This window comes from Dipodomys merriami, unplaced genomic scaffold, assembly GCF_024711535.1.
Source record: "Dipodomys merriami isolate MVZ:Mamm:240054 unplaced genomic scaffold, mDipMer1.0.p SCAF_1, whole genome shotgun sequence".
NCBI lineage: Eukaryota > Metazoa > Chordata > Mammalia > Rodentia > Heteromyidae > Dipodomys > Dipodomys merriami.
In genome coordinates, this window is record NW_027202270.1 from 35,697,050 (window position 1) to 35,715,758 (window position 18,709).

Consider the following 18,709-nt stretch of genomic DNA (forward strand, 5'->3'; position numbering starts at 1 on the left):
TGTTTTAATTCAACACAGATTTTTATAGTGAGTTCACTTTTTATAATAAACTGTCTTTCAATTAGTGATGTTTTAATTCAACACAGATTTTATTATATAATATTTTATATATTTCATTTTTCATAAATTTAGTATTTTATTATCTATTTTATTGACACAAACTCTATTATGAATAATATACATATACTCTTTATCTATATGTAGTTAGACAAACAGAAAAAAAAACAAATAACAAGATCCAACTCTAAAAAGATAATAATGGATGGATTTATTTTTTCTGTTTGCTTATCTGGACACCAGTGGCTTATGCCTATGATCTTAGCTACTTGGGAACCTGAGATCTGAGGATCATGGTTCAAAACCAGCCAGGAAGACTCTTTTTTGTAAGACGCTTATCTCCAACTCACACCAAAAAATCCAGAAGTGGAGCTGTGGCTCAAGTACTATCCTTGAGCACAAAAGCGCAGGGACAATGCCCAGGTCTGGAGTTCAAGTCCCAGGACTGTCACACACATATAAAAATTCTAGTATTAACAGCTCTTAAAAGGTCCTTTTCAATTTTCAAAGCAAAGAACAGAAAAGAAAGTATACAATTACCACTTCGAAATAAATGCACATTGAAATAAAGAAAAAAGTACATCCTAAAATAGAACATCAGACAGAACCTTACATTGTAAGCTACAAAGAAGAATATGCTTATGCTGACTTCCAAGATGATGACAGAAATAAAATAGCAAGAGTCTCTATGATGTTGCATATTTATAGAAGGAAGAATGTTATCCATGCAGTGGAAAGTGCATTGGCCTTGGACAGAGGATGCTTAAATTTCAGAGGTGCTACCTTTCTAGCTTCTTGACCTTGAGAAGCTTACCTATTTTCTTCTATAACATGGAGGACGATTTATCTCACAGAGCTCTTGAAAAGATATGTTATAGGAAAAATAGATTTGCAAACTGAAAAGCTACCCAGAATAAGATACATTACCCTAACATCATTTAATTTTGCCTTTGAGCTTACATGTTTTTGTTTTTAAATTATTTTCTTGTAGCGTAGTCTGTAATTGTGCATAGAAACAGTACAGCTTGGTTTTTCCTTTATTCTAATGATCGCTGTGACTACAGATCTAAACTGAAAATGTTTGCAGTCACCTCCAGGCACTTACATGAACATAGGGTCCTTTATTGACTGAGAGAAATAGGAAACCATAGGCTGTTGGCCAAGTAAAACGACCTGTGGTCTAATCTGAGCTGAACCATTTGAGCTCAGTCATTCCTGCAATTTAACTTCACTGAGATTTGATGGTAAGTGTGTCTCTGGCATTATTCCTTGGAAACCTTCTGATCTCCCAGGGCAAGTGGGCAAGGCTTAGAAGCCATGATGATTGAGTAGAGGAAGTCCTGTCAGCGCTTTGGAAACCAAATCCAGTCTGAACCTATCTGGATGGGCCTGAAGTCCTTGGACTGTCTTCACTTATCTTTGTTTTTTTAATATGATTTTTATTGTAAAAATGCTGTACAGAGGGGTTCCAGTTACCTGAGTAAGGTAATGAGTACATTTCCTATCGAGCATTGTTACCTCTGCCTTTGTTTTCCCCCTTCCATCCCTTCCCTCCCCACCTCCCCCACTCCTCCCTCCTTCCCTGCAAAGTTGTAAAGTTCATTTTCAACAGAATGTCTTGTACACCTCATTGTTACAATGGGTCAACCTGTATCCTTGTTTCAGCATTTTGTTATTTCCCTTCCCCATCCAAATTTTATATATATATACATATTTCTGTATATATGTATATATATGTACATATGTATATATATATATATATATATATGTATGTATATGTATACGTATATACATAAGATGCAGGGCACCAGAATCGAATGCAGTAAAAACAGGGATTATACCTTGGGGGGGGCAGGAAGAGCATACCAAAGAAACAAAAAAATCACATAGTACTTTATAAATACATTAAAAACAATACCAAAAAAGAAAAAAAAAACACTTGTGTCCCTATCTTGGGGTTCATTTTGCTTAACATCATCTTATATGGTCATATTTATATAGCTTTTGACCTTTTGTTTTTATCAAGTCTCAAGTTTAGTGCAATTGTGAACAACTTCTGCATTAACATTTCTATAGACTACAAAGGAAATGGTTGACTTATTGAAAATAAAACATGGGAATGGCCTGTAGATGTTGGGGAAATAGATGAGGTCTTCAATGAGAAGATCCCAGGTGCTTTATCACAGCTAATTAAAAGCTAAGACAGGTGAATTATAGGACATAAATGAGAGATTATGACAAATCAATTATGAAAAGTAAAGCTGCCATGGTCAATCACCTGTTATATAATTATGTGTACAGAGCCTTGCACATGAACCAGGGTTGGGCAAAGAAGAACATGCATCAGCAGTGTTGCTATGCAACATCCCCATGGTTCCAGTAGCATAATATTTGGGTTACCACCATTTGTACATCACTCAGGAGGACGCCAAGACTCACCGACTCATAGTCATCCCTTGCTTTAAACCAGCGTTCACTGACTCTAGGTGGAAGGCTCGTAGCACCACAGAAAACTATAGCCAATATCAAAGACGTGGAAAACTAACTTGGGAGTGAGTGTGTGATCTAAGACAAAGGATATACTGTGTAAAACAATTTTGAAAATCTGGAAAAATGGTTCTACTTATAAAATAGAATTAGCTGAAAATGACGGATAGATTTGGGGGCAAAGGAGAAATTGAAGACTTAGAGATGATTCCAAGGTTGTGAGGTTTTAGGATTAAAAGAATAAGGTTAAAATGTGCAAAAATATTAGGAGTTGGTACATTATTTTCAAAGATGAATGACAGTTAGGCATGGTAGTTCACGTCTGTAATCCCAGCACATGGAAGCTAAGGCAAAAAAAAACTACAAGTTCCAGGATTGCACTGGATACCTAGGGAGAGTTCGTCACCATTTAAAAATTTAAAAATATGATGTGTTAGTTAGACATTGACTTCCAGGTAGCAGCTAGAAGAGCTCACATTCTGTATCATCTGATGTTGAAAAATCAATCAGCACTTGAAACCTATTTAAAACCTGAACTACAATGTTAAAGCAGTATTCATATATGTGTCAACTTACTTTTTTAATTATCTTCTTTTTTTTTAAGAATAACTAACAAATAGTACAAGACACTATGTTGAAAAATGAACTTTACAATTTAGGCCGGGGGAGGGGAGTGTCGTTGTGGAGGTGGGAGGGAAGGGATGGTAGGGGAAAAACAAAGGAGGAAGCAACAATGTTTGATAAGAAATGTACTCATTACCTTGCTCATGTAACTGTAACTCCTCCTCTGTACAGTATTTTCACAATAAAAAAAACAAATAATATTATTTTAATTTATGTTAGTAATGTCATTTTTTTTTGTTGGTCCTGGGGCCTGAACTCTGGGCCTGGATGCTGTCCCTCAGCTCTTCAGCTCAAGGCTAGCACTCTACCACTCGAGCCACAGCGCCACTACTTCTGGCTTTTTCTGCTTATGTGGTGCTGTGGAATCAAACCCAGGGCCTCATGCATGCAAGGCAAGCACTCTACCACTGAGCCACCTTCCCAGCCTCAATGTCAATATTTTTACCCAGAGCTTTCCAAGCATTATTATTAGCTTTTAATCTGTTCCTTTTCAATTCAAAGGCTTAAAAACTAAAAGCCTATTATGGCTTCTTATTCCCTTTAAAATTTGAATTTACAAAGCTTTTCTAGATACATTTATCAGGTCCTGGCCATTTTGGGAGTCAAGTCATTTAATATGTGGATTTTATTATATAGAAAAAGAATCTGTATACTTACTCTTTTAATGTATGACTTTTGTATGTATGTGCACATATGCTGGTTCATGTGGATATCTATCCATATTATTCTTAAATAATCCATTTATCAACAGAAAAAGCAGAAAATATTTTCAGTGAAGCAAAATACTAAAAATTGGATTCCAAAATAACTGTTCTTAATTCCTCAATTAGGTGTACTTAGTTCTATTTTTATACATGAGCCAAAATACATTTACATGCGAAGTGTGATTTTGAAAAGTGTTTCCATAATGATGGGAAATTGTAGGCCTTGGAGGAATAAAAGTAAAAAGAAAGATCAGCAATTGCCTTTTTTAACTCACATAGTATTTTCCCCCCTGAGGATTATTAGAAAACGTAAAATGTTATTATACGCTAACCAGCAAGACTGTCAAGATGTTTCCCTTTGGTTGTACTGATTTTGGCAGCTTATTTCTCACATTTGTTGAGCACCCTAGTTGTCACTGTATCAAAGTACTCTAAATGATATGTGGTTATTGAGCTAAATTTACAGCAGGGATATAGATATGACACTTCCTAAAGTGCTGGGATCTAACATATTAGGAGAGTCCCAAAGGGCAGAGCATGGAGAAGGCTGGTGCAGCGCCCAGATGGGGGTGAGCCTGTTTCCTGAGGTCCCTAAACGTCACAGGGTGACATGCTCTAGGACATACCTATCCCTCCATCTTGAGCTTTTAGACTCCTTTTTTTTTTTTTTTTGGTCGCTCGTGGGGCTTGAACTCTGGGCTTGGGCACTATCCCTCAGCTCTTCAGCTCAAGGCAAGCACTCTACCACTTGAGCTACAGCACCACTTCCAGTTTTCTGTGGGTTTATTGGAGATAAGAGTTTCACGGACTTTCCTGCCCGGGAGTAGCGAGGATTACAGGCCTGAGCCACCAGCGCCCGGCTCTTTTAGACTACTTGCTGATGTGCTAAAGAAATTATGTTGCATATCTACAGTAGTTATGTTTTACCACTAATACCAATAACTTCAAAAGGTGCAGTTTAGGTAGTACGGAAATTAATTTGTAGTAGTATTTTCTAGCATTTCTAAAATCTTACCATGCAGATGTCTTTATATCTTACTTTTCTCTTCAGTTTCCTTAGTACACATGTCAATTTATTTGAATGGTGTGAATAGAGTTTGTATTTTTCAAGTGGCCTACACCCCCAACCATAACCTATGGTCATACATAAACCCCAGGCCCTCATCTGTGTCACCTCCCTGGGCAATTTTTAGTTTAAGATCCTGGCAAGTTCTGCTACTAAGCTGTGTCTGTAATTGCTGTGAGAGGGTCAGATTAGGACTCAGTGGAAGTCATACATAGAGAAAGGTAGAGCAAAGGATAGAAAATCTCAATACTTGAAGGCTTGCTTCTGAATAATTCCATATTAAAGGAACTTGGAAATATAATATTTCTCAGTAATTGTATCATTTTGCTAGATTTCTTTTCCTACAAGTCATCTAACATACTGTTGTGTTAAATATGACTATCAATTAGAATATAATCTGTTAGCCACTTTTTCAGCCCTAAATTTGAAAAGTAGTTGTGTAGTTTATGTGTCAAGAACAGCTGATAGGGATTTCATCTGGGTCTATTATGCAGATACATCTAGCAGGAACAGGCATCTCATGCCTATAGTCTTAGCTATAGAGGAAGGTGAGATTTGAGGGATGAGGGTCAGAGCTAGTCCAGGGAAGACAAATCTGAGAGTATCATCTCCAGTTAACCGGAAGCAAACTAGAACGGGAAGCTTGGCTCAAGTGGTAGAGCGCCAGAAAGCCAAGCAAGAATCTAAGTTCCCAGTTTAAGTTTCAGAACCAACACAGAAAAAAGCACACTTATTTATTCAATAGACTTAACATTGTTTCATCTGACCATATTCTATATTTGGTGAAATACGATAATGTTGGGGAAAATATGTGCTATTTGCCACCACATGACCCCTGTTTCCGTACCTACCACGTCTTAAGAGAGCAGCTTCTTCCCTAGGGTGATTCAGACAGGAGGAAGCCACTAAAGATTCATATATTGGTCTCAGCAGCACTCCTCCGTCTCTTCTAAATAATAGTTGCTATTTACTATGCATCAACTGTGTAGGGTACTTTGTAACATCATAATTTGATTCTAAGAGACTCCTGTAGTAGACATTATTTTTAACAAAATGAAACATATTTTGTATTTTGCCATATTGTATGTGTATTTTTGACACATATCATTAGTTTTACTCAAAATACATTATGACAGGCTTGACACAGTGGCTCATGCCTATAATCCTATATACTCATTGGGAAATGATCAAGAGGATTACAGTTTGAAGCCATCTGGGAAACAAAATCTCAAGCTCCCATCTCAACTAATAAAAAAAAATTCTGGGTGTGGCAATGTGATGCCAGCTATGTAGGAAATATAAATAGGAGGATCACAGTCCTCACAAGCCTGAAAATAAACATGAGACTCTATTTTAAAAATAACAAAAAAGTAAAATTGGCTGAAGGTAGGGCTCAAATGGTGCCTGCCTAGCAAGCACAAAGCCCCGAGTTTAAACACCAAATTAGATATAACCCCCCAAGTTAAATATAAATGATAAGCATTTGTCTTGTAAGTTTCTTTGTGAGAAGAGAGGACTCTATCTTAAAACCTAGAATAGTAAGTGTCCCTGTGCCAAAAAATAAAGTCTGACAGGAAAACGTGAGACTTTAGGATTTTTAAAAATCAATTTACACTTAACAGCTCACCATCATTTAACTCCAACTCCATTAGTACTATGGAATGAATAGTAAAGCTGTAGCTATGATCCCCATCCTTAAATCATAAAGGCAAAAGATCAAAAGAAGCCATGCAAATGCTTTGTAGATAGTAAGCATGATAGATAGTGCCCCTTTGCTTTAGCCAGAGCTAAGCCTTAGCTTAGCTTTAGCAGCCTGGGCTTGTACTATTATGGTTGTTTGCTGGTTCATCCAATCATACCATCCCTTATTATTTAGGCCACACATTCTTAGAGGGTTTAGGAATAAGGACTCAACAATTATTTAGTGGATTGAAGTGTGTATACAGTATAAACCAATAAATAGATTTAAGAGTAGAAGGTGAGAAAAAGCATTGACATAACAGTCTATGAGTCAGAGGAAGTTTTGGAGAGTCAAGTGAACCTTTCATTGCCATTGAAATACTAGAAATTTGTGGAAAAGATGGAGACTGATTTCTGCACATGGGTCAGTCAAGATTAAGTCTGAAGAGCTGGCATGAGGAGAACCACTTCACAAAAGAAAGGAAGGTCAGTTAGCATGCAGCACTAGTACAGGGGTGACAGATGGAGGTAAGTAAGAACACTGGAATAGAAGGAACGGTGAGCCAACAGAGTGTTGGTAGTTGTCAATACTCTCAACTGTCTGTCTTTCAACCTGATATTAAATTACAAATTCCATGTTTGGCCAAACACAAGTTGGGCACAAATACGTCAATTGCTGGAAACCACTTTTTATAACTTTATAGACAGCAGTAGAGTGCTTATTTTACCAGAGAATTTGGAAGATTTCATATTCCATAAAAACTGTATGTGCAAACGAGGCATATATAGTTGAACCAATACAATCCTATGGTATATATAACAGTTCCACAACTGGAAATGCTTCTGATGAATTTCTAACCATGCACTCCCATCTACTAGAGCACCAAATACAATCAAGATAAGAAAATGACAGGGCTAACTTCTAAGAAGGAATTCTGGCTTTAGGAGAACTGAAACTTTCTTAACAGGGATATAGAGACAGAGGGATTACAGCTCTCTCTATCTCATTATCTACTTGGTTTTGACACTGTGGAAAGATTTTCTCGTGACAACACTTCTGTTTAATAAAGAAAGAAACTGAGTCCAGGGAGGCTAAGTACATTCTCAGTGTTTAACCACTGACAAACAACAAAGCTGAGATTCAAGCTCAAATCAGCTCCAATAACCTGGAGAGGCTAAAAATGATTAGAAGTGAATTGGCCCTATTGTAATTCTATTGTATCTTACCAATCTACTTCTCCTTTTTAAAAGCCATAACAATTGTGAGTGGTATGTGTTATTATTATTCAAGATTAATAAAAGACATCATCTTGCTAAGTTAAAGAAGAAATAATTCAATCTTATTATCTTCCCTTTCATTTTTCTTATACATCATTTGAAGATTACACTAGTCTCTTGAACACTAATGCCATGGCACATTTTGGCATTACTGGAAACTGGAGTTTCATCTCTCACTCAATTATTCCAATTGATTGGATGATTTGGCTGCATAAACTGAATAATTATGCAAAAATAAGACTAAGAGTTGTGTGGTAAATGAATTGCTAAGAGCCAGATGAGTCCTTTATCTTTAAATCACTTGACATAATTTGGCATCCAATATTTTATTAAAAAAATATGCTGAGAAAGTAACACAGGTATTTCTAACAATTCTTTAGGAATTGATACCAGGTGACTTTTCAATGGTATTTAAAGAGGAAACCTTTGTTTTGCACTATAAGAAACAATAGCAAGGCAAAACAAATGGTGCTTGCTCAACCAGAATCATGGATAAGAACACATTACAACCACATTTTGAAAGAAGATGAAATAATTTAGAAAAAAACATAACTGTATGGACTATGGGTCAGCAGAGCTTTCATTTGAGTGCATTGGATTGGAGGTCCCCGGTGGTGGCAGGCAATTGTAAGTTTGGATTTGTTGATCTCTTTACCTGCCCATTAGAATCCTGAGGGAAAACATCACTGTAATCCCTGGAGCTTGCTGTCAACTATCTAGTGCCTTCTGACCATAAACCATTCCTTTGTAAATATGAAAAGAGAGCTCATTCATATGAATGTCCTAATACTACAAATGAATATCCACTAGCACTGTATTGACCCTGCAAAGGCTCCCATTATTTTTTAATAAGGAGATTCATGACAAACAATCTGGAGTTCCTTGGGGATATGAATAGTAGGGTTAAGTCCAGTGTTATTTTCTATCATCTAACATCTCAGGATTATAAACCAAAGCCTTCAAAACCTTACTCCTTATCTTACCTGGGGTTCAGAAATGTTTATCTTATTTAGAAAGTCATGTGCTACACACAGAACTCACTGTGGTTTTTCTTTCAGTTTGATAAGCCACATGGGCAAGCTTCTGGAAATCCTAGTTCTCTTCAGTGACTAGACTTATTCCAAGTTTGGTAAGGCACAACACATATCTCCTGTGTCTCATATCTCAGATCTCATTTGTCTCATATTAAATAATGTCTCGTAAAATGTATTAAATAAAATTTCAGATCCTGAGACATTCAAAGACTAAAAGACTCAGAAAGCTAGTGTCCCTCAAATTTGGCTATGATAATGTGTTCAATAAATATCCTGTCCAATCATTTTACATTATGTTTCTCTTCTTGATTTTAGAAGTACAATAAGCTTTTAGATGACGACCAGACTCCTGGGTACTTACCCAAATCTTCACTTAAGCTCCAGGCCTCTTATAGTTCACTCATGTTTAATAGGCATCAGATCCATTAAATATAATTGTAAACATACTGCCTCTGCTTAACAGTAAGTGGAAAAGAGTGGATGCCACAAACTTTAATATTCTGAAGGTCTGGCTAGGATAGCATTTTACTGGAAGACTGTGTCCAGCTCTGGTGCCAAAGGAGAGAGATAGGGAAGAATCTGGACATTGTTCACTGAGTTCTCAGAATACTCAGCACAGAAAAGACAGTAATAAAAGTATTTTAAATAGGTGAGAAAGTAACCTTTTATTGAAGAGAATACATGCAGCATTGTATAAAGTGGTGAACTTACCCTAAAATTTGGCTCAAGAAACTGTATTTTCTAACACATTAAATTATCAAGCCTGAAACTAAAACCAGACATAATTATAGATTCTTCTTTGATACATAAAACAGAACAAATCTCTGGGATGTGGATTAGATTATGTCTTCCAGGAAGATGTATGCTAATATTAAATGTATTCTAAGATTATTTTCTATCTCCATATTTCTAATATTGTATTTTAGTAAGCTCTCTGTTGCTGGGGCAAGATGCCAATATAAACAGCTTTTCCAGAAGGTATTATTTATTTTGGCCTATAGCATCAGAGGGTTCAGCCTATGGTTGTTTGGCCTCATTGTTTTGGGCCTGTAGCAAGGAAGAAGATCTTGGCAGGGAGTGTATAATGGAGCAAAGTTTCTGTATTCAGAACATCCAAAGAGCAAAGAGAGGGAGAGAGACAGACAGACAGACAGACAGACAGACAGACAGACAGACAGACAGAGACAGAGACAGACACACAGAAAGAGATTACTGCAAGGACACATTCCTAACAACCTAACTTCTTTCCTCTAGATCTTCACTTTTTAAAGCTCCCATAGCTCCACAGATCAATAATAAGCCTTCAGCACAGGGGCTTCAGGGAGACATTTACAATCTAAACAATAGCATAGTTGTAGCCAAATATACAGTGTTAATCATAAGTCCACTTAGAGACAAATAAAGCTCAAGTAAAGATGGAAAGTAAAATAGCCATTTATTACTGCATAGAGAGGCTACTTATGTATAGGCTTCCCTTGATATAAAACTGTAAGAACCGTATCAGTTAACTACAAATAATAGACAAGTGAAAGCCCACAGACAATGCTATGTTGTGGTAAAACTTTAGAGAGATTGTCACAGATATATAAATCCACTCAGAGGAAATGAGAATATGGGAAGAACGTTAGCTATAAAAGCTAACTTGGATTAATAGTCCCAAAAATCATTTGAAAAGATAATATATGTCTATGGTGATTTCCTAAACCTAGATTTCAAGCCTCTATTACCTTGTTACTGATGACTATTTAGAGTTATTCCTAGAAGCAAATACTGTTGTTCTGCCTCTTCTACCATATAAACCAAGTCTTTGCTATCAGTCTTCCCCATTTTTCCATTTTGAGTTAAACTGAAATACCAATTTATGTCAGAGGGTGATATATTTTTAGTAAAATCGGTATCTGTTTCTACAGTTGAGAATTCTAGGCCATCCATTAGTAAGGAATTACTGGGATGTATTTTGCTCAGGGCAATCCTTAGACCCCAATCCTCCTACCTATTGCCCTCTGTGTATCAAGTATGAATTGCCTGTCTGGCCTATTTGTAGAGATGGGGTCTCATTCATGTTTTGCTGAGGCTGACCTTGAACCTCAATCTTCTTGATCCAATGGGATGTTTTACTGTTCCTGGAATCTAACCAATCAAGTGTTGACCTCATCTCTGAGTTTAGAAGAGCAGAGATGAAACATCAAACAAAACAATCTGAAATCACATGTTAAAGTATTTTCTCTCCTGTTGCCTACCATCAGAGCACATAACTATACAAAAGACATAGGTATATCTAAATCTAAAACAAAAGGATTCTTTTAAATACTTTCATAATTAAACATTTCTGTAAACTTCTGAAACTTTGAAAAAGAGTTAACTTAAGATGTAACCATGTAAACTATTTTGATCATTACAATAACTGTGGGTAGAAGGAATGGCTTTTATAAGTCTTGTTTTATAGAAGATAAAGAAAAGCTGGTGACATCCCTTAGCAAAGACCATTTGACTAAAAAGAATAGAATCCCAAGTTTGTATTTTATCTGTTTTTCTTTGGTTGCTAATTGTTTGTTTGTGGATTCTTGGAGTTATTCACACAATAACCATAGTGAAGGATCATTGTTACTATGAAATCTAGGTTTGAGTTTTTTCTGAAAGAATAGACCCCTACTCCTAAATCTCTGCTTCTCACACACACTGACTCTGAGAACACCAGGCCAAAACCCACTGCTCCCTTTGTGAATTATTATAGTTTTTGTGAAGAAGAATAAAGGTATAAAAATATGATATTACTAAAATAACATTTGTGAAAATGCTGCTGACTTCTAATTTCTGTCCACTGGTGCTTATAAACACAGAGAAAGAAGAGGTCACTTAGGAAAATAAGGCAGCACCATGCATGACTAGAAAGTATGGTAAGAAAAAGATTTCTAGAGAAACACACATACTGTTTCTCAGGAATATTTAAATATTATTCCAAGTCTACTAGGATGAGTGGTCCAGACAAAGGATTTATTTCAAGCTGGGTTTGCTTGTTTGTGGGAACTCTCTTTAAAGAGTTGTCATCATCTTTCCAATCTATCACTTCTAGTAAAATAATATTAGAGGACTACTTTTCCTTTTCTTATATACACTCCTCCGGTGTAAAATGACATACATTTGGCATGAAAGAGGCAGTAGTTGCTATTTGAGAGACTCAAATGAGAGCTATTGAGTACAATTAGATGACTTCACTATGATTGAACAGCAATGGCAGTTGCAGAGCTTGGAAAGCTGCTTTGTAGGAGAGTGAAGCACATCTAGGACTCAGGCATTCTAATGGGAAAGACATTATCAGGTGTGGTGGACATTTTAGCACCATGAGCAAGACAATGATAGAAAATTGCTCTAAAATTACATTTAAACTGCAACAATTCAATTAGAGTTGTTTGTAAATTGTAAATCTGTATCATTTGCACCACTTACTCAACCAAAACATAAATTAACATTTACTAAGTGATATGGTATATTTGATGAATTATTTTAAATGTTATAGCATTTAAAAAAATACAGGACCAAATGATAATGCTTTGTTATTAAAATTCAGGAAATTATAACAGTAAGGAAATTATATTACAGGGAAGAATAAGCTTACTTATTGCCTATCAGCTGAACATTTCCCTATATTTTGGCCCAGTGATGATTAACTATGAAGATATCCTTTTCTCCTTCTGTGTTTAATGGGAATGAGTCTGAAAAATTCAACAACCTGGGTAGAGGTACTATGCTTTGAACTACTCAAACTTGTTTTCTTTTTGGCCTTCCTTTGAAAGGGAAGCATCCAGCTTTTAGGCCATATAACGCCCCAAAATCAGCCTTGCCAAGACAACTGGAGACTGGGCCTGAAATTCAATAAATGTACGGTTTTTTCATAGCAACATAAACATCAATACCAGCTAACATGGCATCCAAATGAATCTTGCATAAAAAGTTCTTCCTATCAACCTGGTTACAAATTAATGCAATGATCTTTCCTATCCTACAAATATTTCTAAAAGCAGTATTTAAATGTAAGACAGAACTCAGGCCACTGAGAAAGTAAGTAATGCCTGTGTGTTGAAGATGATAATTCTTGGCCAAGAATAATAATGTAGTTTCAGTTTTTATAGGAAATGGGAAACAAAACCTCAACAAATGGATGCAACCATTCTGAATGGCTCTCAAATGGGCAGTGCTGAAAATTGATCTGATTACTTGTCAATTGCATTATTCAGAGATGACATCAGCAGCAAAGCTTTAGCTAGTGCTGGCACTTTGCCCACTCTGACATAAATAAAAACCTACTCTGTAAAAATATAAGCATCTCAGGGGCTGTAATTGAAGCTTGAAACCTAATTAAATAACTTTTTTCTAGTATTAATAAGCACTGAACCAGATTTCATACACCTGAACTCATGACAATCAATGCTAATAAAACTTTTCACATCATATCATACCCAATGTCTTATTCTATAAGCAAAACAGGAAGTTGGCTGTTTTGAGCCCTGTATTTCTGATTTTGGTCTTGATCCAACTTATAGACTAGGGGGCTGGGAAGGTGGCTCAGTGGTAGAGCACTTGCCTTGCATGCCTGAGGCCCTGGGTTCGATTCCTCAGCACCACATAAGCAAAAAGAAAAAAGTCGAAGTGGCACTGTGGCTCAAGAGGTAGAGCACTAGCCTTGAGCTGAAGAGCTAAGGGACAGCGCCCAGGCCCAGAGTTCAGGCCCCATGACTGGACCAAAAACAAAAAAACAAATAGGATCCCAACTTATAGACTAGCTTGGAAGAATATTGCTAACTGAAATCCTAAATGGAATTTTTTTGACAATGCCATGTTATTTGATGCTATTCAAACAGTCATATTCTGACCAATTAGTATGTAAGATAACATGCCTCTTTACCTGGGGGGTTGCTTTCATTGAGAATCACAAGTGATGCTGGTGTAGGTCTTCTTTTCCTGATCTGTGAACGACAAAGGGTCAGCTAATGTTAGTGAGAATCAGACACTGTCCGCAGCTGCTCCACAGCTCACAAGCTGCCCATTTTTATCTTTTCCCAGCATACAAAAGCAAACTTCTGAAAGGTACACAGTGTACACTTGCTATTTTAAAATAGAAATCCAACTAGTAGAACTCAGATACTACTATTCACTTCTTTGATCATATAACTATATTTCTAAAGAAAAGAAACAGTTGTATAAAATCAAACAATTAATGCATACAAAAAAGTACAAGTTGGCTTGCTAATGTTAATTTTATGGCTCTCTCTTTTTTAATTGTAAAAATAGCATACAGAAGTGTTACATTTACATGGACAAGGTAATGAGTACATTTCTTATCAAGCATTGTTGCCTCCTCCTCCTTTGTTTCCCCTTCCAATCCCTTCCCATCTCCTGCCCCTCCCCCCCCTCCCCCCGCGCCAAGGTTGTAAAGTTCGTTTTTTGACATAACATATTGGACATTTCATTGTTGCAATGGGTCCAACTGTATTCCTATTTAAACAATTTGTTTTTTCTCTTCCCCTCCACAAATTATACCAACATCAAAAAACAGTGAAAACAGTGGTTATACCGTGGGGGAGGGACATACAAAGCAACAAAGAAATATCTTATAAATATGTTAGAAACAATAGCAAGAAAGAAAAACCATTTGAGTCCTTATCTTGGGGTTCATTTCACCTAACATCAACTTATCTGACCGTTTCTGCTTGTCTCAGACATATACTAGCAATCCCACTTTGGGGCATTTACCCGAATGATCACAAACAAGACTATACTAAAGCTATCAGCACAGCTCTGTTTATTGCAGCACTATTTACCATAGCTAAGATACGGAACCAACCTAGATGCCCCTCAGTAGATGAATGGATCAAGAAAATGCGGTATATATAAACAATGGAATTCTATGCCTCCATCAGAAAGAATGACATTGTCCCCTTTGTTAAGAAATGGAAAGAATTGGAAAAAATTATATTAAGACAGAGATACAGGAGGACCCACTGCAACAATGAGATGTTCAAGTCCTTATGTCGAAAAATGAACTTTACAACTTTGGTGGGGGGGGGGGAGGATATGAAGGGATGGGAATGGGAAACAAAGCAAGAGGCTGCAATGCTTGATAAGAAATGTGCTCATTATCTTACCCATGTAATTGTAACCCCTCTGTACAGTATTTTCACAATAAAAATATATTTAAAAAATTATATTAAGTGAAGTAAACCAGCCCAAAGAAACATAGGTCCCATGGTTTCCCTTATTTGATGGATCTCTTGAAGATTTGTAATGATGATGAGTTCAAGATCCATTGTTCTTATCTCTAAATAGGGTTTGGGGAATTTGGAAATCTTAGATTCCTAGCATGTGTCATAATTAAATTAACATGTAAGTTTCAAATTTCAACTGATATTATTAACTTTTTACTTTCTACTACAATATTTAGAACAAACAACAAAAAAATGAGTATGGATCTTATTGCAATATGTTATTTGTTTAAAGGCTAAGAGCTTTTGGTGAGTTCATTGTTTAGGAGTTACAGGAGCATATTTTGATTAGAATCTCTTATTTTGAGTATCCTTTATTTTTTAAAAACCTTCATATATTTCCAAATATGTGTTCAGCAGAATAGAAGATGATAAAGTGTACATTTAACATCTTGTTCGAGATTAAAGCAATGCTCCTTAAGTAGATAAACAGAGTCAAGGTTATCTTCATGTAGCCTGGTCTCAGTGTGTTGAATTATAATGAGAAGTATCAGGTTCAATAATGATTTTTGAAGACTTTGTATCAAGTATTTTGAAAATGAATCAGAGCTCATTTAGGTTTCAATTAATTAATTAGATTGATATCTCCATAGATTTTTTTTGCCTTGGACTCTGTTGTACAGTATATCTGTAGTTGAATCACAAATGTTCTTTTAAAATGGTGCCATTGCATGTCTAGTCTAAGTACAATTAATGTATGCTAGTAAAAGGAGAGAGAGAACAAGAATCTAAGGAAATAGGAATATGAAGCATGATACAAACGCAAACCAATATTAGACACAGAAAAAGAATTAAGTGTTAGAGCATATTATTTTTGACATCGAATTAAATGTTTATAAAGTTATACATGTACCTACAAACATTACCGATCACATATAATTATTCCTTGTTACATAAGGAGAAGTATATTTTAAAATATTAAGCCCATAAACTGAAATTGTGATGAGCTTTAGTACTTTTATTGTTACATCAATCTTTTTATTTTATAAACAATGAAATAAAATATTGCTAATATAGGGAATGTTTTCAAAGTTGCTCAACAAAGTCACCAATGTCAAAAAAGTGTCAATTAAAAGACAAAGGCTTATGGCTCCAAATTGGAATTTCTTTGAAGTCATGCGAATTTTGTATGAAATATAGTGGTATTCAAATTATAGCCAATGGATTCCTAATGCAACTCAAAATACAAGCGCTGATGGAAACCAACTTATTCCTCTCTCATATATTCTAGGCAAATTCAGGGTTTGGCAATTTCAAGAGGTAGAGAATCTTACAAGGAATAAGAATACACATTCTTATCACCTTAAATAAGCGCTCCCCACCCAATTCCCCTTACCTGCTCTGCTGCCTCTGGTGCAATCTGACTCTGAAATAATGGCACAGCAAATTGTATCTTTTTGGGGCTGTTGGGTTCCATGTTAATAATGAGAATTAGTCAGAGATGTGAAGAGCTTAGGAGGATGAACCCCAAATGGTTTCCGGAATGCTTCCACAGGCACACTACACCACACCACACACAGTGCTCTGTAAGAAATAACTGTAATTCCAGACCGAGCAACTGAAGATGCCGCGGTTATTAACTCCCGGTCCTTCTTCCGCAGCCACAGTGATGCCCGGCTTGCCTGTTCCCCCTCCAATCCCTTGGATCCTCTCAGCACAATACAGAAAGCAACAATAAGCTAATTGTGCGCCTGTTCACTAATACACATGCCAGACAGTCACTCAACAGCTAATTGAAAATGCAGTGCTAGCCCTGAAGAACCCACTGCCCTGGGATTTGAAAGAAAGGCTCTCTCCACTGTACATTACTAACCGGCTGCTCAAAAGTGCAATGTAAGCTCCCTGAGAGTATTGCAGGATGGACCATTCATTATTGATGAACAGAAAGCAGGAAGTGTTCAGAGTGGAGAAGGGCAGGGTTAGGCTATAGAATCATTTCATTTTTCGTGGCAATTTATACCACACACTTTTGCTACCTCATACTCAGGCCACCAAATAGAACAGTCATGGAGGGTAACCCATAACTAATAGCATGCATATATATAATATATATATATATATATACATATATATTATTTATCCATTTCATTTAGTTAGATTTGGTTAGATAGATCACGTGAAGCTGAGCAGCAATGTATCATGAGATCATCAGCATGCCTGCACGGAGCAAATCTTCCTCAAACTCCTGTTTGACCATTAATAAATTCTGTGGCCTCAAACAAATCAGATGGTGAGTAGACCTCCATATTTTTTAAGAGAAAAAGTGAGGGAGTTGGATTTGATGACCTTTAAGATCTCATTCCGTGTCAATGTTCTGCTTTATATAGTTCACAATTTTCATTATAGTGGAAAGTACTGAACAACTAAATTTAGCCAATAGCTGGGAAGTCATTGCTACTGAAATGACCTCTATTTTTGTTTCAGCGCAGCCAGTGATAGCGCCTGACTGGAAGAGCACAGAAAAAGGCTTAGTGGAAGGCTAATGGTATCCAACCTTGTGGCTTATTGCCAATCATGGAGATGCATGAGAAGCGAAGTAGAAAGGATAGCCTCCAGAAAATCAGGATGAAGTCATATGGCTTGTGGTCCAGAAAGATCAGGACACTGGAGGGACCACCACCTTAGTTAATATAAAACACAAGATGGTAAAATTACCAGATAACCTTCACACACATGGACATTTTGAGAAGGAAACCTGAAAATTAAGTTATTTTAATGGAAAAAGAATTAATGTTCTCTACTTCCTTATTTGAAAGGTATTCTTTTATGGCTACTCAGTTTTTATTAATTTTTTATTGTGAAAATACTGCACAGAGGGGTTACAATTACATGAGCAAGGTAATGAGTACATTTCTTATCAAGCATTGTTGCCTCCTCCTTTGTTTCCCCTTACCATCCCTGCCTTCCCATCCCCCCCAAAGTTGTAAAGTTCGTTTCAAAATAACATCTTGTACATCTCATTGTTGCAATAAGTCCACCTGTTTACTTACTTAAACAATTTGTTTTTTCTCTTCCACTCTCCAAATTATACTAACATCAAATGCTGTGAAAACAGGGGTTATACCACGAGGAAGGGACATACAAAGGAACAAAGAAATCATCTTATAACCCAGAAATTAACCCACAGACCTATAGCCATCTAATCTTCAATAGGGAGCTAAAAAAAAATAGAATGGAAGAAAGACAACCCCTTCAGTAAATGTTGCTGGCAAAATTAGTTAATCACTACAGCTAGATCCTTATATATCACCCTGCACCAGAATCAACTCCAAATGGATCAAAGACCTTGGAGTCAAAGCAGACACTCTGAAAACATTACAGGATGGAATAGGAGAAACCCTAGATCTCCTTGGCACAGGCCAAAATTTTCTTAATAGAGGCCCAGAAACACAACAAATCAAAGAAAGGTTGGACAAATGGGATTGCATGAAATTGCAGAGCTTCTGCATGGCAAAGGACAGAGCTAGTAAGATCAATAGAAAGCCCATGGATTGGCAGAAGATTTCACTAGCCATACAA

At 36.5% G+C, this 18,709-nt stretch overlaps 1 protein-coding gene across 1 annotated transcript in view; it reads right to left on the reverse strand.

Moving 5' to 3' along the window:
- The window catches only part of Ppp1r1c (protein phosphatase 1 regulatory inhibitor subunit 1C), a 112,203-nt gene extending 95,515 nt beyond the window's left edge, over positions 1-16,688 (reverse strand). Inside the window, exons 1-2 of the mRNA XM_070031353.1 lie at positions 16,527-16,688; positions 13,834-13,894 (exon numbers count right to left, since the gene is read on the reverse strand). Of these exons, the coding sequence (XP_069887454.1) occupies positions 13,834-13,894; positions 16,527-16,607 (142 nt within the window). The 5' untranslated portion in view covers positions 16,608-16,688. The remainder of the gene's footprint in view (positions 1-13,833; positions 13,895-16,526) is intronic.
- Between the last annotated feature and the right edge of the window lie 2,021 nt (positions 16,689-18,709).